The sequence below is a fragment of the Arvicanthis niloticus genome, chromosome 1, assembly GCF_011762505.2.
Source record: "Arvicanthis niloticus isolate mArvNil1 chromosome 1, mArvNil1.pat.X, whole genome shotgun sequence".
Taxonomy (NCBI): domain Eukaryota; kingdom Metazoa; phylum Chordata; class Mammalia; order Rodentia; family Muridae; genus Arvicanthis; species Arvicanthis niloticus.
The window spans coordinates 107,849,025-107,870,770 of NC_047658.1; the positions used below are offsets into that span (position 1 = coordinate 107,849,025).

General features: G+C 47.8%; 2 protein-coding genes across 12 annotated transcripts in view; one reads left to right on the forward strand and one right to left on the reverse strand.

Moving 5' to 3' along the window:
* The window catches only part of Deaf1 (DEAF1 transcription factor), a 31,360-nt gene extending 19,038 nt beyond the window's left edge, over positions 1-12,322 (reverse strand). For 5 of the 11 annotated variants that reach the window (XR_013104010.1, XR_013104011.1, XM_034495478.2 and 2 more), the window contains exons 1-9: positions 11,861-12,293; positions 8,625-8,722; positions 7,651-7,780; positions 7,246-7,407; positions 6,715-6,854; positions 5,852-5,917; positions 1,680-1,806; positions 1,145-1,273; positions 576-704 (exon numbers count right to left, since the gene is read on the reverse strand). Coding sequence is in view for 7 of the 11 variants with exons in the window: in XM_034495478.2 (XP_034351369.1) it covers positions 576-704; positions 1,145-1,273; positions 1,680-1,806; positions 5,852-5,917; positions 6,715-6,854; positions 7,246-7,407; positions 7,651-7,780; positions 8,625-8,722; positions 11,861-12,149 (1,270 nt within the window). In the remaining 4 variants the exon portion in view is untranslated. Of the gene's footprint in view, positions 1-125; positions 205-575; positions 705-1,144; positions 1,274-1,679; positions 1,807-5,851; positions 5,918-6,714; positions 6,855-7,245; positions 7,408-7,650; positions 7,781-8,624; positions 8,723-8,984; positions 9,162-11,860 lie in introns of all 11 variants that reach the window. The other 6 variants (XR_013104012.1, XR_013104013.1, XM_034495494.2 and 3 more) reach the window with 5 other exon arrangements.
* A 357-nt stretch (positions 12,323-12,679) lies between these two features.
* Tmem80 (transmembrane protein 80) lies at positions 12,680-21,089 on the forward strand. Its single transcript, XM_034495504.2, has 5 exons — positions 12,680-12,845; positions 17,252-17,271; positions 17,956-18,049; positions 18,130-18,222; positions 19,815-21,089. Exons 1-5 carry the CDS (start codon positions 12,827-12,829, stop codon positions 20,018-20,020), a joined length of 432 nt encoding a protein of 143 aa, XP_034351395.1. The 5' UTR covers positions 12,680-12,826; the 3' UTR covers positions 20,021-21,089.
* The last annotated feature ends 657 nt before the right edge of the window (positions 21,090-21,746 follow it).

Here is a 21,746-nt window from a genome sequence, read left to right on the forward strand (position 1 = left end):
GTATACTGACACAGAAATTTGCTCAAGTGTGCCACTAAGTGAAAACCCAAAGTCAAGGTGCCCATGTAGAGAGGGTCATCTCAGCTCTCAGCTATGGGGACACAGATACTGGCACAGTCCCTCACACCAGACACAGCTTGCTCCAATTCCATGGCTCGTCAAGGCAAGGAGATAGTCTGCTCACACATTTCTGTTGGGGTGGACCTGACAATACCAACAATAGGTCATTTCAGTCTCTATGGAAGCAGCCTGATACAAACAAAAGAAACCTTATATATAAGTGAACAGCATAGTTGTGTGTAATAAAACTTTATTTGCCAATACAGGCAGAAGGCTGGACCTTGTCAGCCCTAACCCAGCACTCCAAGAGAAAAAAAAGACATGTCAGCACAAGCCCTATTTCATTCACAAAAAGCAGTTCTGAGACTGGGGCACTGGGTCAGAGGCAGGGCACCCGCCTAGCATTTATGAGATGCTACTGGGTTCCATCCCCAGCACTACAGAGGATAAAAATCAAACAAAACCATAATTTTGAGAACTATAGCTTACATGCACATAAATTCTTTTATACTCACCAATTTTGGGATGTGATGTTGGCAATGCAGCTTCTGGAAATGGGGCGATCTGGCAGCTGTCCTGATAGCCAGGGTAGTGGGGTTCAGGGTGGCCAACCCTACAGGGGGGCTGCACACCTGCCTCTTGCACTGTGAGAGAGAGGCAGACAGCCTCAGTGTAGCAGATGTAGTTCCAAGTCCCTACAGCTGCATACTCAATCCAGAGATCCCGGCCCTGGTGGCTGCTGAGTGACCTGAGTATATACTTTCAATTGATGACACGCTGGGATTCAGGTGATTGAAGAAATAAAATTTATCACAAAGATATCATGTGCTTTGTTAACATGACTCTTAGAATATTTAAAGTGACACATGACTAGGATTGTTTCTGGTGGCTGCTGTCAGTCTACAGCAACATCAGCAAATGCTACCTACCTCCAGCTCTGTATGTTGGTCACAGTGCTATTTCCTAAATACCCACCCGGCTCCTATCAAGACATAGTCCTGATCAAAGTCTCTGTTGAGGAGCCAGGCAACAGAGACTGTCATAGGGATTGGGGACATATCAGGCAGATCCTAAGACAACTTACCTGTGGCTCCTGCAAAGACATCACCTTGGGCTGGGCTCTCAGAGATGACAGCAGTGGCCTCTACAGTGGATGCTCGGTCAAAGGTTAGTGCCCCAGAGGTAGTGATCTGTCCTGAGGGTGTCACAGTGACTGGAAAGGCAAAAAAGACATTTTACTCATAGCCACATCAGGCCCTGGGCCAGAAGCTCTTTGCAAAGGTGCAGGCTTCAGAGAGATCCCAGGAGCAGACACAGGGACATACCCCACACGTGGTATGACATCAGGAAGTCAGTCACCTTGGCTCCTAGGGGAAAGAGCCAGAAAGGGCGGGACTCAGTCCTCTATCCACACTGCCAAGTCTGACTAGGGGCCCAGGGAACTGTGCACTCCAGCCAGAAAATAAAATGTAAGTGAACTTTAAAATACTTTGCAGTTTGAATCAAAGGAGACTTTTCATTGTCAGACCATCTCAGAAATGAGAGTCCCTGAGCTGGGCTAAGGTAGAAAGACTGGATGACAACTCAGCAAAGCACTGCTCTGCTGCGCTGGCACTCACAGGTGGTGGCTGCCGTGGCAGGAAGCAGCGTGATGTTCTTGGGGGAATCCTTCTTAACTGGAGTTGTGGGCAGCTCGTTTTCTTTCTTGCGCCTTTTATAAGGGACGAAGAGCCTGACAGGGCCACTCTGGGGGAGAAAGGTAAAGCTGACCAACATTCGGAGGACACTGCCTACTTCCCACTCCTTATCAATTTGTGACTCTATTACTACTGCAGAGAGCAAAGCCCACAGGAGCCCACAAAACGGCAGAGAAGACATTTTCTGAAGAAATACATGAACAGCATGGCTGCTGGGCAAGAACACAACCTCGACATCTGGAGTGTGAGATTCGTAGAAGAAAGGAAGTGGGTGCAAGTAAAGGAGAACAAGGAAGACCACAGGCTAAAATCAAAGTCATCAGCAGTGGAAGAGTCATGCAGAGCCATCTGTAACACAAGGAAGCAGCACTGGGACGCAAGCAGCATAGTGTAGGCCTGTAATCTCAACAACCAAGGCAGAGACGGGATGGCTGCCATGTTCAAGTCCAGCCTGGGTTACAATGTGACAACACCCCCCCCCCCAAAAAAAAAAAAAAAAGAAAAGAAAAAAGAAAAAGCTCAGGGGCTCAGGGGTTAGGCCTAGTGGCACAGGCCTTTAATTCTAGCACTCGGAAGATTCTAGTGGATCTCTATGAGTTCAAGACCAACCTCACCTACATAGTGAGACCCTGTTCTGAAAATAAAAACAAACAAAAAGCTCAGGGGTGTATGACAGCACTTGCCACCAAACCTGCCAAGACCAAAAACCTGAGTTTGATCCCTGTCTCCTTCCCACATCAATCCTTAATTGAGATTCCCTCTTCTAGGTTTATTAACAAAAGAAATACCCAGCACACACCTCCACCTGGTGAGCGCTGATATTACAAGTGTGGGAAATTTATTTGATGCAGGGGGTTGAACCCAGTGGCTTTGTGCATGCTGGGCAAACATTCTTCCAACTGAGCTATCTCCTCCCCTCCCCTCCTTCCTGTGGTTCTGGCATCTGGACATGCACCTCTCCCTAAAACAGCTGCTGCTTGCTACTGTGCCACGTGGGCTGGGCTGCTTTCTCATCTCCATCTTAGTTTAGTTGAGAACCAGACTTTACAGGCGACACACTATGGCAGGAATGGGTATTGACACCCAGTATCCCTGGCTTTTTGCTTTTTTTTTTTCCCCACTTGGGGTCCACGTTGTCTCCTGCAGGGTGTAATGGCCTCTGAGAATTCAATCCAAGCCCACAGTGTGAGCCTGGCAATGTCAGACTTGTCTTTTTCTATTTTTTCTGAAATACAGGCTCCTAATGTAGCCCTGGTTGGCCTGAAACTCACTATGCAGACTGACCTCTAATCCATAGAAATCCTCCTGCCTCTGCCTCCGAGTACTGGAATTAAAGGCATGTGCTACCATACCTAACTTTGAGACTTCTTTTTCAAAACTGCTATGGCTATTTCATCCCCTTCACACTTTTATATAAACTTTAGAATCAATCTCTCTGTACCTAGAGAATCCTGTTAATCCTGACGACACTGGGCCGGTCGGTTTGGGAAGTTAGCTCCCTCACCATGCTGAGCCTCGCTCGTGAGGTGGTGTGACTTGCCACATCCAGGCTTTTGCTGATGGCCTTCATCAGCACTCTCTAGTTTTCACAACACAAAGCTCACCATGTTTTATGAGATTCATACCTAGAGACTTGCGCTTTACAACACTGTCAATGGTTCTGTGTTGTGTCGTGTCCTGAAGCCCTTGAAAGACATCCCTGCATGCTACTGTGATACCTCAGGATCTCTGACCATCCCCCACTCATTTCGGGGGTTTTGTTTGTTTGTTTGATTGATTGATTGATTGATTGATTGATTAGGTTTTTGCTGTTTTTTGAGACAGGATTTTTCTGTGTAGTGCTGACTATCCTGGAACTTGTTCTGTAGAACAGGCTAGCCTCGAACTCACAGAGATGCACTTACCTCTGTCTCCGGAGCGCTAAATTAAAGGCACAAGCCAACACTGGCCCCCATTTTTGTTTTGGGTTTTTTTTTTAAATGATGATAAAAATTATATTATTTTCATAAGGTTTTTACAGTAGAATTATATTAAAATTAAATAAGTTTGGCGTGATGGAAAGCCCTTTAATCCCAGAATTTGGGAACCATAGGCAGGCAGATCTCAGAGTTCAAGGCCAGCTTGGTCTAAATACTGAGTTCCAGGATAGCCAGGGATACACAGTAAGAGTCTGTCTCAAAAACAAGCAAATAAAGATTTAAGTATACTTGGTATTTACAGCCAAGAACATAGCATCTCTCCAGTTACAATTTCTGTCTGCCCCATACTCACATGCATATGGACAGTACTAACTGAACTCACTGAGCTATGAAAGAAAAAATAGGAAATGAAGGTGAAAGGGGAACACGCCGAGGAGGGAGCAGGGAAGTAGGAGGGGGAGTCAGAGGTGTCTATGATCAAGATATATTTGTATGAATGTATGAAACTGTCAAATAGTCTAAAAATAGTAAGACAGGGTTTCTCTGTATAGCCTTGGGAGTCCTAGAATTTGCTCTATAGACCAGGCTGGCCTTGAACTCATAGAGATCTGCCTGCCTCCCAAGTGCTAGGATTAAAGGAATTCTTAAAATGTTCTCTCTGGAGCTGCAGATGGTTCAGAGGTTTAGAGCACAGCTGCTCTTGCAGAGGACGTGTGTTTGATCCCAGCACACACAAGGTGGATCCTAGCACCCAGAAGGTGGCTCACAACCATCCATAGTTTTAGTTCAACAAGATCTGATGCCCTCTTCTGCTCATAAACATAAAACAAAATATTTTTTAAAATTCTCTAATTTTTAAAAATAGGATCTCATTAAAAAGACTTGGCTAGGTGCTAGAGAGATGGCTCAGTGGATAAGAGCACTGACTGCTCTTCCAGAGGTCCTGAGTTCAATTTCCAGCAACCACATAATGGCTCACAACCATCTGTAATGGGAACTGATGCCCTCTTCTGGTGTGTCTGAGGACAGTGATAGTGTACTTATATAAAATAAATAAATAAATAAATAAATAAATAAATAAATAAATGTTTCAGATGCTTACGCCAGGCCCAGTGTCACTCTCCCTGCTGCCTACCAATTCAGATGTAGAACTCTCAGCTACCTCTCCAGCACCATGTCTGTCTGCATGCCACCATGTTTCCCACCAAGACAATAATGGACTAAACCTTTGAACTATAAACTAGCTCCAAGTAAACGTTTTTCCTTTATAAGACTGCCACGATTATGGTGGCTCTTTGCAGCAACAGGAACCCTAAATAAGAGACACTCCATATCCTAAGTGTTGGGATCCAGCCATATGCTACCATGCCTGGCTTAAATTTTTATTTTGATCAAATAGTAACTTACCAGATTATTAATAAAACTAAAGCAAGGTAATCATAACTAGGCAGCTTCTACATTATATTTAAGACATTTAAAAATAATTGGCAATACTAAAGAGAGTGGAAACAAAAGTATCTGTTCATGTTAGCATCTCATTTTTAAAAGCTACATAGTAATATTTAGCAAAATTAATAAGATCATGCTCCTTGAATCAGTTATGAATTTAAATGAGAAGCTATTTCAAGAACATTAGAAGATCCACCCATGATAAAGTAGGGGCTTTTGTTCCCTGTATTTGGGGCTCTTCCCATGCTGAGTACATGCTCTATCACAGAGCTATACCCCCCTCTTTTTCTTTTCTCTCCTTGCCTTTATTTTCATAAGGCAAGATTTCATGGTATAGCCCTGGCTGTCCTTGAACTCAGAGAGATCCATCTACCTCTGCCTCCTGAGTGCTGGGACTAAAGGCATGCGCCACCACGACCAGCTTCTCTTTAACTTTTCATTTCAAGACTTTCACTAAGTTGCCCAGGCTGGCTTAGAACTCACCCTAAGTCAGGAAGGTCTTGAATTACTAATCTTGTTGCTTTAGCCTCCCTAGTAGCTGGAGTGATAACTTTATGCTACAGGCCTGGCTAGTAAAATAAAATAGCCTTCCCATTTTAATGTCCTGGATTTCCCTACAGTCACCTTCTACCCAGTGAAGGCAGCAGCCTTCAGAGACAACAGAACTTTTGAAAAGGAGGGACAGAGCCTCTGCAGGTAGGAGGCACACGACACCTAATGACTTACTAGAGTCATGTCATCACAACAGGCAGCACAGGTACAGGAGGCAGCATGAGGGTTCAAAATACCATCCTGAAATAGAGAAGGAGCTACAGATATAAATTATATAGGTACAAATATAGAACTATATAGGTATAGTATACAGACATAAATATAGAAATTAGGAAGTTGTTCAATGCTATATTACACCCACCACCAAGGTAACAATCTAAGCATAAAATACAATCACTTCTGGAAAGTTCTTGTCTGCACAATGCTCCACTGCCAAGCAGGCTCGAGTCTCTCTTCCTAGGAACGAGACTCCACAGACACTGAATAGCCACAGTCAGGAGCTGACTTGGAGCAAAAATCAAGTCTTTTTCCTTGGGTTAGAAAGTGGGTGTAGTGGTTAAGAACATGTATTACTCTTAGAGAGGACCAAGGTTCAATTCTAAGTACCCATATGGCAGCTCACACTGTCCATAATTCCAGTCCCAGGGACTTTGACATCACAGGTACCATGCACGTGGCACACATACACACATGCAGACAAAACACTCATAAAATAATAAACCTAAAGAAAAAAGTTTCCTTCCTTACACTGAAATTGGAGCAAAAGGAAGGCAGGTGTGGCTGGGCCCTGCCACTGACTCTCTCTACCTCTCTTCCCATGTGTCTGAGGTGTCCCTCTTCTGTGCCAATATCACCCCATCTGCTCCCCATGGTAATTCTCTGAGTCAATGCAAGCACACACCCAGGACAAGAACATCTAGAGGGCAGCTCAACTGCTCTGGCCATACTGTGAGTACTCGTCATCAGACCCTGCCTTGTGCCATTTTCTGGACACTTCCCACTGCTCACCCTAAGGCTGGTGTGGGCCTAGCACATACCTGGATGAGGCACTGCAGGGGTCTGCCCGCATAGCGGATGCTTCTCTTCCAGTCCTTACTGCTGGCTCTTCCTGCCATGGCTTCAAACTCAGTTGGGCTGTACCAATTTTCTCCCTGCTTGATACACCGCCCCCGGCCACCTGGAATGAAAGGGGCTGGCCCTTAGAATTCATCAAGGCCTGTTGCTGGCTTGTCTGATGACATCACTTCCTTCCATTGCCTTTTTTTTTTCCTCTGCCCTGCATGGCCTCTAATCACCCAATATACTGCCTGGCAAGTCATCTCAAATCCACTGTCCACGGTCACTGCAAGCTGCACTGGGTCTCCAGTGAGCATCAGCCCACTTCAGGGATCTTCTGTCATCTGAGTGGTCTGAGCTGGCTCCAGGGATGCAGGGCTGACAGTCACTCACACATCCGTCTCCTCAACGGTATTTGCACATGACAGGCTTCCTTGGCCCCAGTTTACTAAGAGGGTTGTACAAAAGAACAGTCGTAACATGGAATGATTATAGTCAAGTTGCTGCCTCACCTGAGCCGAGCCTACTCTTGTAGAGCGTGCCACTGATGTTCCGACAGCGCACAGGCAACTCGCTGTCATACACCGAAGGGTCCCAGTTGTACTTGGTACCACCTTTCTCCTGGCCAGGTGCTAGTGGGGTAGGAGGAGACTGAGGACCTGGGCAAAAAGAAGCTATGAGGATGAGAGCACAGAATGACCGGAAAAGCTCTTGATGCTGCACCCCCAACTATCAAGCCTCTCACAGGTACATAAGAATAGCACTAAAGGGTAGTGCCAACCCTTCAATGGGCAACATTCCTTCTCTGCCTGGAAAAATTTGCTTTTTCTATAGAACTCTATTTATTTTTTAAATTAATACACACACACACACACACACACACACACACAAAGCCTGGGGTCAGGTGCTGCAGATACCTGGGGTAAGAGGTGCTGCTGGGCCCTTCAGCCCAGTGGTCTCCACAATGCTCCCATCTGTGTGCACAACTATTAGTGTGGCTTTCTCAGTGTTCAGGCTGTCCCCGATCTGCAGGGCTGTCCTACCAGACTAGAAGGAAAGGGACTCTTGTCAGCTCTAGGATAGCCTGAGGTGCACTACTTGCCCCAGTGGAATGTGGCCTTACTGCAAGACTCTAGTCACTTATCAGCAAGAGGATGTGCACCTAGCTAGGCCCATGAATCCTCCTCGTAGTCAACCCCAAGGCACCAAGGCTAGAACCAAGAAGACACAAAGGCTATTATTAAGTGTGTGCACATCTGTCAAAGCTGAAGCATACTGTGTGTTCATATGCACAGCTGCTTTCTGGACACCAAACAAGTCTGCCTTGTCTAAGAAAAGTTTCTGAAGTTGCATATAGAAAGCACCACGGTGTGACAGACACAAAAGGTCTCTGATTTTGGACATGGGTGCTACTAAAAGTATCGAAGATGCTGATAACCTACAGGAGTGAACACGAGGAAAGGACTAATGGACTGTAAGCCTCGGAGAAAGGGACAGGGCCGCCAGATACAGTCATTCTTCATGTGTCTATGGAGCTCAACAGAAACCAGGCACTGAGAAGATGCTTTGCTTGGGCTAAGAGCAGCCTGAGCCTGGTAGAACACAAGCAGCAAGGCCAGCAGGAGCCTAAGAAGTCCTCATAGCTCTCTACCTTTCTAGATTCATACTGCACCTTTCACGGTAAAGCCCTAGCTAAAACTGAGTCTCCTGCCTTGCCCGAGAGCACAGGGAGGAACATAGGTCCCCTATGACTCCAGGAACTATGGGTGTTCACTCACATCTAAATCCTGAAAGGGTCTTGAGAATGAGGATGACCCTTGTGGTCAGTGGAGAGACGTCAAGAGCTCTAAAGAGAGTTGCCAGGCACCCTAAACTACACCCAATAGCTTACCAGGACATGTCCTGATATCGATGCCGCATTTGCCACTGATGTTGTGAAGACATTATCTGCAGAGGACCCCACGTTGGCCACCGTCACTGTGGTCACTTCTACAAAAGAATGGAACAGAATGGAACTTCACACACAGTGAAAACAGAGAGCACAAAAAGGCAAAGGTCTTACTGTGAGCCCTAAAGCACCCATGTCCACCCAGACGTTTTAATACTTCTGTTAATGCTCAGCTGACATCTCTAGTCCAGTCTAAAATACTTCTTCTCCCAGAAAAGGAGAATCTCTACCCTTCCCCACCAAGGCCTATCACATGCAGCAAAAATGTCCACCATAACCCCCCACTCCCACTCCACCACTGGCCTTTCTCCCTTTGCAAAGCTGCAAGTCCCATAGGTCTAGGACACCTCCTTGTCGATCAAGACATGGCAGACTCCAGTCCAGCCTCATCCCTCTCCACTGCCATAGCTCAGGCCATCCTACAGTCTTGTGTCCACTGTCTGAGGTCTCCATGACATCCTTCCCCAGAAACTCTTCCTCCTGAAAAACACGTCAGCCTGCCACAGCCACTCCTGCAACATGAACTTGACTCCTCGGGTCAAACAGGTCTACCAGCAGAACCTTCACAGAATAGTTCCACAAAGACCTGTCATGTCCCTGAGGCTTCCTGCCACAGTGTCACTAGGTGAGGTTCTTCTGTATCCTGCTGCCTGCTACTATGTATCCTTTGCAGTTGGCCTTCCCAATCTCTACAACAGTTGTCTGCCACCCAGCATTCTAAAATGCCCAATACCCAGGGAAGCCTTTGGCATAAGGGAAATACCCAAAGATGCCAACTGGAGTCCTGCCAGCCCCATTAATCCAGCCCTGACCAACCTGCACTCCTTGTACCTGTTTAGCTCCTGTCCATTACCAATCCATACATGGGCACACCTGACTTAGGGACTCAGCTGGCGCTGGGCTACCTGGATATTATCTGACTTCAAAAACTTACAACAAGAAATTAGAAATCTTCTGATACATAAATATACAACTAAAATTCTAAGACATACATATATACACATATACACACCCACCATAGATGCAATTCTCTTTTGTCACCATAGACAACATCATACTTCTTTCCTGAACTCAGAAGAATATATGCAAAAAAGGATAAAAACTCTATGGCCCCAAATCCCAATTATCAACCCAGAATCCATGGATGAAAATGGAGCATTAAAAACTCCAGGAAAAGCCAGACAGCAAAAGCATACGTCTTTAATCCCAGCACTCAGGAGGCAGAGGCAGGCAGACCTGAGTTCTAGCCCAGCCTGGTCTACAGAGGGAGTTCTAGGATAACCAGGGTTAACACAGAGAGACTCTGCCTTGAAAGAGAGAAAAAAAAGAAAGGAAAAAGAAAGAAAGAAAGAGAGAGAGAGAGAGAGAGAGAGAGAGAGAGAGAGAGAGAGAAAGAAAGAAAGTGAGAAGCAAGCTCCAGGAAAGGGACGAGAAATGGCTCAACAGTTAAGAGTACTGTCTGCTCTTCCAAAGGTCCTGGGTTCAATTCCCAGCACCCACACAGTGGCTCACAACTCCCTATAGCTCCAGTTCCAAAGGGACTGAAGCCTTTTGTTGATTTCAGGGAGATCAAGCAAACAAGTGGTACACAGATACACATGCAGGCAAAGCAGCCACACACATTAAATAAATTAACTTAAAAAACAAAAGAACCCTGGGAAGAGACTAGGCTGGCTCAGAAATTTCCAGCATGCTGTTCTCTCAGAGGACCCAAGCACCCATGCTAGGTTCTCACAACCATGTTTAGCTCCACAAGGAATTGCAGACACCTGCAATCACATACATACACATAAAAATAAATATATGCCTTTTTTAAAAAGCTCTAGGAAGCTTCCCTCACTCCTGTAACTGGATCTGGACTTCAGGTAGATAGGGCAGAAAACAAGCAGAAGCAAGGCTTCTCCACCACTGCACTCCAGTCCTACCAGTCTGAACAAACACCCACCCAGAGTTAAGCTTCAGCTCTGAATAAAACCCCAATGCCAAACCTGCAGCTTTACACTGGAAATAACAAAACAAGAAGCATGGCAAAATGATGGTCTTCCAAGGATTCGAATATACAAGCATAAAGCATTCAGAGTTCCAATTGGTAAGGAGTTCAACACTCAGGAAGGTCGAAGGGTGGGGGATGTGGTGTGGTATCACCTGTACAGGGTGTACCGCTCAGCTCAAGGCTCCATTTGTCATAAAACATGAGAATCGGGGTGCTCCATGTGTGAGGAAACAAACAAAATGGAAAGCTAAGTGATGGAGGAGGAGGGAATATCTGCATAGGAAAAGACTTAGAGGATGCAGCACGGAGACTACATAAAGCCAAGCTCATTTCTGCATGTTACCTTTGAAAGGCTGCCTGACTTGGAAGATTCTCCTGCCCCTCTCAGGTCACACTTGAACTGGCCATTGAGACAGACAGGTCAACCAGCAGTAATGCTGCTGACCATACCTGGAGCACCTCCAGAACAGAACTCACTTCTGACCCATCTGTGCTATCAGCTCCCAGGAAGTAGCAGGGGAGGACAAGGCAGGTAGTAGGTACTGAGAAAGTTCCAAAGGGTAAAAAAAGACAAAGAGCAGAGAGGCACACTCACACCAGGGAAACAAGTCTATATACAGTGCAGAGCCAGGCTAGTGGAGTGAGAGTGGTGTGGGGTGTGTGTGTATGTGTGTGTGTGTGTGTGTGTGAGAGAGAGAGAGAGAGAGAGAGAGAGAGAGAGAGAGAGAGAGAGAGACAGAGAGACAGAGAGAGAGACAGAGAGAGAGACAGAGAGAGAGACAGAGAGAGAGAGAGAGAGAGAGAGAGAGAGAGAGAGGAGCAGGGCAGGGACAGAGCAAGTATGCAAGGCATTGTGCAGTGCATGGGCAGGTACAGAGTAGGTGTTCAGGGCATTGTAAAGTGCACAGGCAGGTGTGAAATGCACGGGTGGTGCAGAGCATGTGTCAGGTGCAAGGGCAGGTATATGGTGCACGGACAGGGGCAGGGCAGGTGTGCAGATCACTGTGAGGTGCACAAGCAAGGCAGGTGCTGAGCAGTTGTGCAGGACAGGTGGAAGAGAGCCTTTCCAGTGAGACAGATGTGCATGACAGATGCATAAAGCATATGGGAAGCGGCCTGTGCGTGGTGCATGTGTGGGCTTGTACTCGGAAACCCGGTGAGGCGCGAGGCCGGCGGGCGCACTTGCCTGCGAAGGCGGCGGCGGCGGCGGCCTCATCGGGGCTGGACAGAGCCTCGGTACTCATATCCATGTGCCCAGATTCGGCCGCCATCACCGCCACAGCCGTGACCCGCCGCGTCTCGCGCTCCGCCTCGGAGTCTGCGTCCTCCTCCGAGTCCTCGTCTCTGCTTAACACCGGCTCCTCCGCCTCGCTTTCCGCTGCGGCCGCGGCGGCCGCCGCCACAGCGGCAGCGGCCGCCACCGCTGCCGCCTCGGCCAGGCCCAGCTGTTTTGCCGCCGAGTCCGAGTCCTCCATACGGACTCCGCCGAGTCCGCCCGAAGGCGCTGTCCGGGACCGCCCGAAGCGCCAGGCACCGAGCCCGAAGCGGGGCCCGAAGAGGCCGCCCGAGTTGGGCCGAGGCCGCCCGAAGCCACCGCCCGAGCAGCGACCGAAGAGGCAGTCTGACGCCCGCCGAACCGAGCCGAAGCTGCCCGCAGAGCCGAGCCGAGGTCCCGAGTGTAGAACCGAGGAGCTCCGAAGTTTTCCGAAGTGCAGAATCGAGTTAGTACGAATGGTCCCGAAGCTTCACGAAAACTTACGAGCGTTTCTTCCTCGCTGTCTAAGAAACTGATCTGATTGTGGTCACTGACCGATAGAGCTGGCCGGCTTTGGGTAGTTCCTCACCGGCTTCCAACGAAGTCTGGGTTCACAGACAGACTCTGGCGCCACTAGATTTTTCCAACCCCCTCTGGCGGCGGCGGAAGCCGAACCCACACGAGGCCTAGCCGAACTCCGCCGAATGCCTCCGAGCAGAGTTCTCCGGAGCCTCAGTGCCCGCCTCCTTCTATCCGAAAGCTCCCGAGTGTTGCCGGACGGGAGACTCGGGCCTCGGCCGCGATCGGACGCTCGCTGCAGCGCGCGGCAGGAGGAGCGAAGATGGCGGGAGGGTGCGGCCAAGAGGCTGCTGGGATTGTGGCGGACCCAGCGGCAAAATGGCGGCCGTGCGGCCAGGTGAGGCGGGCGGGGCTGTGCGATCGCCCGGACAGTGCGGTCATGCTGTCACGATGAGAGGCTGTTTGGGCTGGCTCCGCAACTCCTCTGATTGTCACCTTGTTATTCCGGAACCTAGTGGCTTAAGCCCACTAGTCCAGATTTCTGCGCCGGAGTTGGAAGCGGGAGGGGGGTGATGTCTTCCGGTTGGACGTGGGGGCACTTCGGGTATTCTGGCGGCTGTCCCAAAGCTGGTCTCAATGACATACCTGAGGCACACACTGAGAGATCCCCGTCCCGCTATCCCTCCGTATAAAGCCATATCACACCTTCTGTGACCCGGAGTCCACCTGTGGATTACCCAGAGTACACTATGGTGGCATACGAACTACACATGCATGGCATACCTATGGCTCATGGCATACCCGCTGCTTACCCTTAATACACCCTTGGCACACCGGACTAGCACATTGAGAATACCCAGGACAACTATATTCAGCTCACCCCTTGCATACCCATAATACACTCGTGTACCCCTGTTGATCACCCCAGATGTAAGGATAAGTAAGAATTAAGTTTGTAGAGGGGAAAAACGATTCAGTTGACCTCAAACAGCTAAAGCAGGCTTGTGCCATAAACGTGGCTATTAAATTCTGGCCATATGATGATCAGGGCACAGGATCCAGTCACTCAATGACCACAGTTTGTTCAAGACAATAAACTATATGCTTTAGGCTGGGGTTTTTGTAGCTAAGGGTAGGGAAAGGGTACTTGTTAAGTCCATTCTAGATATGTTAGCTGTTTTCCTTAGACAAACTGGTTTTGGAATTTCAGGGTCTTTTGTCTCTTTTTGTACCCGTGGGGTGTCTGGAATAGGGATCATCTGCTTTTCTTCTGGATTCTGGTGTCTGAAGTCAAGGTCAGCTGCTTTTCTTCTTCAGTCCTCAAAGACCTGCTTTTCTGGAACTTTGAGCTAAATTTTCGGTCCCTTGGCTTTGATGGGATTTTTTTTTTTTTTAACCAGGTATAGCTGTGATGTTCACCCGAGGGTGATGTTCACCTTGTCACCTGCAGCTTACCACACATTCATTCATAGCATGCCTCTGACATGCTCTGAGATACACTCAAGATATTCATAGCATACATTCAGTTCATCCCAGGTACACCTATAGTTCTCCTCAGCACCTCCATAGCATACCTGAGGTATACCTTAGGTATGCCCATGGCATACCTGATACACACTAGACACAACCATGGCATAATGTCAGCTTACCCTGGGTAAGTATACACACACACACACACACACACACACACACACACACACACACACACACACCTGTGGCTTGCTTGAGTCCCGGGCAGCCAGAAGGTGCTGTAGCCAATATTTCACCATCGCTGAGTCCCAGGCTAAATGAGGAGGTCTGGGCCCAGATGATATGGGGAGGCAGGGCCAAATGCCAGCAGTGTGGGTCAGAAGCTGGTCTTAGCCAGCTCGGACTAGTGCTTGTCCATCCATCCATCCATTTTCCCAAATCTTCCTTAATGGTACCGTATGCTTTGTTTAATAGTTACCACAAACTTGGGAGTACTATTGTTGTGTGCATGTTTATAGTAAAAATGGAATGGGGGGGGTGGTGGAATGGACTTGAATTAAGTCACATAAAACACCCAGTTTCTAGTCTGGGCTTTTGACTGTCTCCAGTAATCCAGCAATTAAGAGGCTGAGTCAGGAAGATGGCTATGAGTTCCAGGGCAAACAGGTCAGAACTAAACAGTGAGACCTTACTCAAAATTGAAACAAACAAACAAACAAACAAACAAAAACCAGTATAATCTTTGCATTTGGGAGACTGGGGCAGGATTATAAATTCAAGATCAGCCTAGGCTGCATAAGAGATCCTTGTCCTGAAAGGGAAAAAAGAGAGAAAGAGAAGCCCTACCAGAAGAGGGGTAGGTATAACCTTTGTCACCCAAAAAATATTTATTCTTTTACTTCCACAATGAATTTCTGCCTTGTATCGGTTGATAGTCACACAGTGACTTCCAAAAGTCACTGATAAAAAAAGTGTTAAATCCCAAACGTCATCCAAGCAGTGGTGGCACATGCCTTTAATCCCAGCACTTGGGAGGCAGAGGCAGGCGGATTTCTGAGTTTGAGGCCAGCCTGGTCTACAGAGTGAGTTCCAGGACAGCCAGGGCTACACAGAGAAACCCTGTCTCAAAAACAACAAAACAAAACAAAACAAAAAATCCTAAACATCAGATAGCAGTTCAGCCAAAGTGAGCTCCTGTAGGCTCAAAAATGTTACAATTATTTTAAGTAATTAGTTATTTAAATATGCCATTTAGCTACATGTGGTAGAGCACATCTTTAATCCCAGTCTGAAGCCAGCCTGGTCTACATAGTGAATTTCAGAAAAGCCAGAGTTACATAGTGAGACCCTGTCTTAGAAAACAAACTAACTAGCTAGCTAGCTAATATTATGCCAGTTGAGGGTTTTTTGTTTCTTTCTTTCTTTTATTCTTTAATTTTTTTTTTTTACAGTCCAGTCTTTATCCCCCTCCCAGTCCACTGATTGTTCCACATCTCATACCTACTCCCCTCCCCACAAGAGGATTCCCCCCCACCCCACCCCACCAGATCTCCCCACTCCCTGGAGCCTCAAGTCTCTGGAGGGTTAGGTGCATCTTCTCTCACAGAGTCTAGACCCATTTGAGAGTGTTTATACAGTAGTTCTAAAATGTTTCATTGTGTGTCTATGGAGGGGAACAGTTAAGTTCATCGTGCTCACAGAAGCCTGAGGAAGGCATTAGATTTCCTGGAGCTGGAGTCAGACATTTGTGGCTGCCTGATGTAGGTGCTGGGAAGCAAACTTTGGTTCTTCCATAAGAACAGTGTTTGCTTTTACTGAGTGAACTCTCTCTCTCTCTCTCCTGCACCCTATACGGTATTTTCCCCCAGGTCTCACTCTTTAATAGTAAGCAACCAGCAGATAAATTTTAAATACTTCTGCCACTTTTGGGAGGATATGTGACAGTGTTGGGAATTGAACCTAGGACCTTTGCATGCTAGACAAGTGTTTTGTCTTTTACGTATATCCCAGCCCTGATCCTAACTATTATTAAAGGATCCAAAAGGAGGCTAGAGAGATGGCTCAGCTGTTAAGAGCACTGGCTGCTCTTCTAGAGGTCTCAGGTTTGATTCCCAGTATCCACATGGCAACTCATAACCATCTGTAACTCCAATCCCAGGGAATTTAACACCCTTTGCTGGCACTTCATGCACGAGGTGCACAGACATACCTTCAGTCAAACCGTCTATGCAGATAAAACTAAAGGGGGAAAAATATTTTTTTTTTCAAGACAGGGTTTCTCTGTGTAGCCATGGCTGTTCTGGAACTCACTCTGAAGACCAGGCTGGCCTCGAACTCAGAAATCTGCCTGCCTCTGCCTCCCAAGTGCTGTGATTAAAAGTGTGCACCACCACCGCCCGGCGGAAAATTTTTTTTAATTAAAAAAGGATTCAAAAGGAAGAAAACCCCAATGAAGGTAAAACCAACTCAAATATTGGCGGGTATCTAGATAGCCTAGTTTAGCTGGGGCCTGGAAAAGAACAGATCAGGTTTACTAGAGCACCCTGGAGAAATATAATGCCTCTCCAGCCATGCTCACCTGGCTTCCTGCTCCCACATGTGTGCCTGCTGGGAGGCTGTCCAAAGGCTGTTACTAATGTCCTGTGTTTACCAGTTTATGACTTGCCCATGCAAGAGTCCACAACTCCAGAGTAAGCAGCTTCAAGCTGGCCTTCAAAGTTAAGTGACCCATAGAAAGTCAGCAAGGCATCACTTCCTTCTCTGCTGAAACTCTAGGGAGCGCAGGGAACAAGCCGACAGAAGACTACAGAGCTTGGATAAAGTGCTGCTGCACTGGCTCTGCTCAGAAGTCAGACTCTTTTACAGGAGGCTTTGGCCAAATTCTGGGTTTGTGTGGTGTGTGCACAGCATGAATGTGCAGCTGATGTGAGCCTCCAGGCAGGCAGTCTGACCCAGGTCACATCCCATGCAGCGAGGGGCCAGGCAGATTTTCAAGTACAAAACTTCAGTCCCAGAGACACAAGGGAGGCTCTATTACACCCTAGAGCTGTCTCTCACAAGATGAGGGAAATAACACCTGCATGGAGCAGGAGATGGTCTGAGAGTCTGCATAGCTACATGGCTGCTTCAGAAAGTACTTCCCCTCCCAGACAGTTATTTTTGGAAGTTAAGTAAAATTTCAGCAGAAAACAATGTCCTAGAAGGGATGGATACAGAGGCAATTCAAGAACTTAGCTGCAGCCATAGGTCACTTTCCTTTATAAACATGGAGTCAGAGAACTAACATCCGCCATGTTGCTGTTGGTATCTTACTGGTTATCCTTTGTCTTCCAGGGAGAGGCTCCTTCAAGGTGGTATCCTGCTACTGCTTCCCAAGGCCTTGACCAAGCACAGCCCCTTCAGGGCTGTACCACACTGAGTCACAGACCTGGCACCGTCAGCTTTTTGCCTTTTTGTGCCTTTCATGGCCCCCACCCCCATTTTTTTCTTAAATCTGACTAGTAACTTGTAAGAAGGAAAGGTGTTCTATGGTGTACTGGCTCTGTCACCCACCAGCTCAGCCCTGTTCCTCTCACAGGCCTGGCAAATTAAGGGGATGGCCACTTGCCTGCTACCAACCAACCCAACATAGCAGTAGGCAAAACCCCCTTACTTTGAATGGCCACGTGATATACTTTCTCTAAAGAAAATGCAAGGTTCCTCTTTGTAACTTGTGACATGTATCAGAATAAAGAACTCCCTCTGTCCTGCCTGTATCTGCTGAGGACTGGGGTGTGTAGGCCTTGCCTTACCAGGGTGGGAGGGGCCCAGCATCACTCCTGTGACCGCCAGGTGCCCTCAGGTGAGCACTCCAGGAGCTCATGTAGCAGTAGAAGTTCCAAGTTGGCAGGAGCCAGAGGCTGGGTTCCACGTCCATCTGTAGGTGCCCTTCTGTCAGGATGTTCCCAGACCTGCTCATGTGCAGCTGTGAGTGGCAGAATGCCACCTGGGTAGGTGTAGCCCGCCGGTGAGCTCCGGGATCCTTGACAATTTCCCAGCTCTCGTCAGTTCCTCTTCAGATGCTGTTTCACCTCAGTGGGCTGTACTATGCCCTGCACTTCCTAGCTACACTCCTGATGATTGTGTACAAAAGTAAGTGCTGAGTGCCGGGCCTATCAAAGGAATTGTGCCCCTAATGAGCTGATCTGAGTTCTGGCTATGTGTGTTCCTAGGTCAGGTTTTCAGCTATCCTTGTAACTGTCTGGTCCTGGATCTGGTTCTCTTGCTTCTGATGGGAATTCTCGAAGTAGCTCAGCTATACCTAGGTGAGTTTTCTGTGTAACCATAAAATGCTTGTGGTTCCATAGGTGTTCTTTCCAACTTTCTGAACCTTTAAGTGTTAATCATTTTATAGCATGGGTCTTAGAGACACTCATTCAGGCAGTATCACCTTATGTTGTCATTAAGTATTAACTATTTGTTCAGAAGCCTTGCTCCAAGACTAATTAACATTGGTGACATCCTCCTGTCTAGAAGGATGTGTATACCACAGCCGCACTTAGACCAGAAGCCCAGCCTAAAGCTAGAGCTCCAGAACACTCCTCTGGACTTCCCTCTTCCCTGTTGGGAGAATGTCTGGCAGAGAGGAAGTCTGGAGTTTTTGCCAGGTCCCTTGCAAGGACCATATCTATCTATCTATCTATCTATCTATCTATCTATCTATCTATCTATCTAATGACAGAGTCTAAGGCTGGCCTTGAACTCCTGATCCTTCTGCCTCTTCCTCCTGAGTGCTGTGATTATAGGCATGCCATGCGTCATCATGTCCAATTGTTGTACGTTGGTAGGATCAAACCCAGGGCTCCTGCATGCTAGGCAAGCATCATAGCAACTGAACTACAACCCCACCTCCTCCTTTTTTTTTCCCCCAAATCACACAGTTCACTTAGATCAGGGTTAGGGTTAGAACATGTAAGTTCGTCCAGTGGACAAGGAAGTCTTCCTTCCATAGCTGGCTGCAGTGACAAGCACAGGTCTAGGTCTCTAGCTCTGCCCTTACTCTTTTCTATACTCAGTCACAGACATACGTAAAGGAGGTGCCACATCCATGTCCATTGCACTGTCAGACTCTGGTCCTCTTTTAATAGGATCTGGTACATCTCCCCCACCCTCACTCTATTGGGAGTAGAATGTCCTCTCTGGTGAGTTTGGACAGAGCCACAGTGTCTACCGCCATGCACTGTGCTGGCACTTGCACAGCTTGCTCAGTAGGCAGGGCTCCCATGGTCCTCAGAAACATGCTGCAGCAGCGATGATGAGTCAGGCCAACCCCTTATAGTCCCCTGCAGGGACTGTCAGCATTGGACCCTCTAAGCACTTAGTACTCAGCAGGCCCGTGAGTACCCCTATCCACTAGAGTCAGCCTCATCAGACACCCAGGGGAAGGGTCAGCAGACCTTCAGACACACCTCCAGCAGCTGGAGTCAGCAGACCCTCTGGCATCCCTGGCAGCTAGTCAGCTACTGGCAGCTCCAAGTTGGCATTTTCCATGACTGACCCACTTGTTTGTAAAGTGGGCAGTTTTGTTTTTCATAAGTATTCATGAAATTTTCCAGAACCAGCCTGCCTTAGCCCAGACTGAAATATTTTTAGGTATTTTAAACAAAATCCCTTTGATCCCACTTGGAGTTAGAAAAAGGTGGTAAATGCCCACAGTTTTCAAACCAAACTGTTTGTGCCTTAAGAGTACAGAATCTGAGCTTTCCCTGTTGTTACTCTGACATGGAGTGGCCCCACTGGGCAGCGTTCACAAATCCCATGAATTCTTTGACCCTTGGCAAGCACAATGCCTGGTGCTGGGCAGTTGGTGAGCTGTCCTGCAGCCCCCGCCTCACTTCATGTCTGCTTTCTTCTCCAGGCACAAAAGGCAACCTGACGGAGGCTGAAGTGCCACTGGCTGCCAGCCTGGCATTCACAGCAGTCAGTGGCCTCCTTTCTGTTCACTTCCTACTCTGGCAGACCTTGGTACTGTGGATGGACTCGGTCCTCAGCACCGTTCTCCTGGTGCTGCATGGGCTGGAGGCTGGCCTGCAAGTGGTGGTCATTGCTGACTTCATCAGGTAGACGGACCAGGATAACCTGCACAGCAGTGCTCCTCAGCCTCCAGCCAGTTCTTTGCCCAGTTAAGGAGGGTATCTTTTTTATTGATCATCTATAGATTGTTTGTACATCTTTTTTAGTTAGCGGGGTACAAGAGCCAGGGAGGGACAAACTGTTAGAATCTTGAAGATGGCCATCATGAACAGTAGTCTAGTGAATCCCGGAGATGTCTACTCATGTCCTGTGGCTGGGGTGCTGGCTATAGCGGGACCACCAGTGATCCCCAGGCCAGTGGAACATAAAGCCTTTCAGGAAGTCATCAGCTGGGGCCAGCCCTGCAGCTCCACCTTGTCTCAGCCGCAGAAATACAGCATCCTGGCAGGAGTACTTGGCTGTGCTGGTCTACCACCATGTGTTTTCTCACACACCGATTACTGACTTCTGTGCTTCCCTGGCCCTGGGTCTTGTTCTGAAAGCCTGTTGTACTTAGTTGCCAGACCTTGGTCCAGGGCTGGGATCCCTCTGGAGCTGCAAGGTGGCAGGCCTTGTGTTCCAGTGTCCCTCCAGTTTGGCTCCACATCAGGCCAGCCCTGAATGAAACTGCTTGGTTTCCAAAAGGAAACAAAAGCAAATGTATTCCAGGTATGGTGGCATGCAAACCTTTACTCCCAGCACCCAAGAGGCAAAGATCGCTTTGTAAGTCCAAAGCCAGCCTGCCTGGTCTATATAGTGATGTGCAGGTCACCCAGGGTTACACGGTGAGAACTTAGAACTTGTCTTTAAAAAAAAAAAAAAAAAAAAGTATACGGAGAGCTGGGTATTATGGCCATCTCAGCCACTGTCATGAGTAGGGGTTGGGGTCTGGGGAGGTTCTAGGGAGTCACAGTCCACCAAACTGCAGCCTTTATAGAGTATCAAGTGAGTTTCGTCTCATCTCCTGTTTTTCCTTTCCTAGCCCATTTTTTCTCAAAAAGCATTTAAGTAGTATTTTTTTTTACAGTTTCTTTCATTCTGTTATGTGCTTTCTGTTTATGATGCTATGTTCAAATATCTAGTTTCTCTTTTAAAAAATAAATAAGTAGTTATGCTGCCATGACTTTGTCTTCATTATAACCACCTACCTTCCCAGGGTCCAGTATGGAAGAGCCCTCTCCCCTGACCCACATTTCCCCTTCTCAGCCCTATCCCAGGACTTGCTCTGTAACTTCTGCCTGGCTTCTCTCTACCCTGGTAACTAGCCAGAAGCCTCCCTGTGAAGTGTGTTGAAGGTGGTAGGTTTCTGGGCCATCTAGAGCCTTCTTTGGGACCAGGGGACCTTCTATACCCATGGGTCCTTGGCTGGTTTCCTTTAACTCATGTCTCCCAGAGAGCACGGTGAATACCAGAGTGGCCTGGAGACATGCCCTACCTATGTCACAGGCAGGCTTGGGAGGAACCAATGTCTAGAAAGCCTGTGAGCACTTCCCTCCACAATGTCCCTGTGGCTTGGGCAAGTATAGCCTGGGTAGGCAGAATGGGCTAAGGCCAGTGGGTCTGGAGGCCTCAGCCACTCCCGATAGATAAGTCAGGACGTCTGTTGGGAAGGAAGCTTGTGACTTGCACACATGATAAGCCAGAGTTCCAAGTTTTTAACACCCCTGTTGTTACTGGCCACATGGCAGTGGTACTTCTCATGACTCAGAGTGGACATCAGTTACCACCACCAGCTTGGACTGCCTTACAACAAAGTTTATGAGGACCCGAAGACCGA

Excerpts from the sequence above, each read along its gene's own strand:
- Tmem80 (XM_034495504.2), top strand. Across the intron at positions 17,272-17,955 it reads GGAGAGGCTCCTTCAAGGTG|CTCTCGTCAGTTCCTCTTCA; the intron begins GTATCCTGCTAC and ends ACAATTTCCCAG. Across the intron at positions 18,050-18,129 it reads CCTGATGATTGTGTACAAAA|GTCAGGTTTTCAGCTATCCT; the intron begins GTAAGTGCTGAG and ends GTGTGTTCCTAG.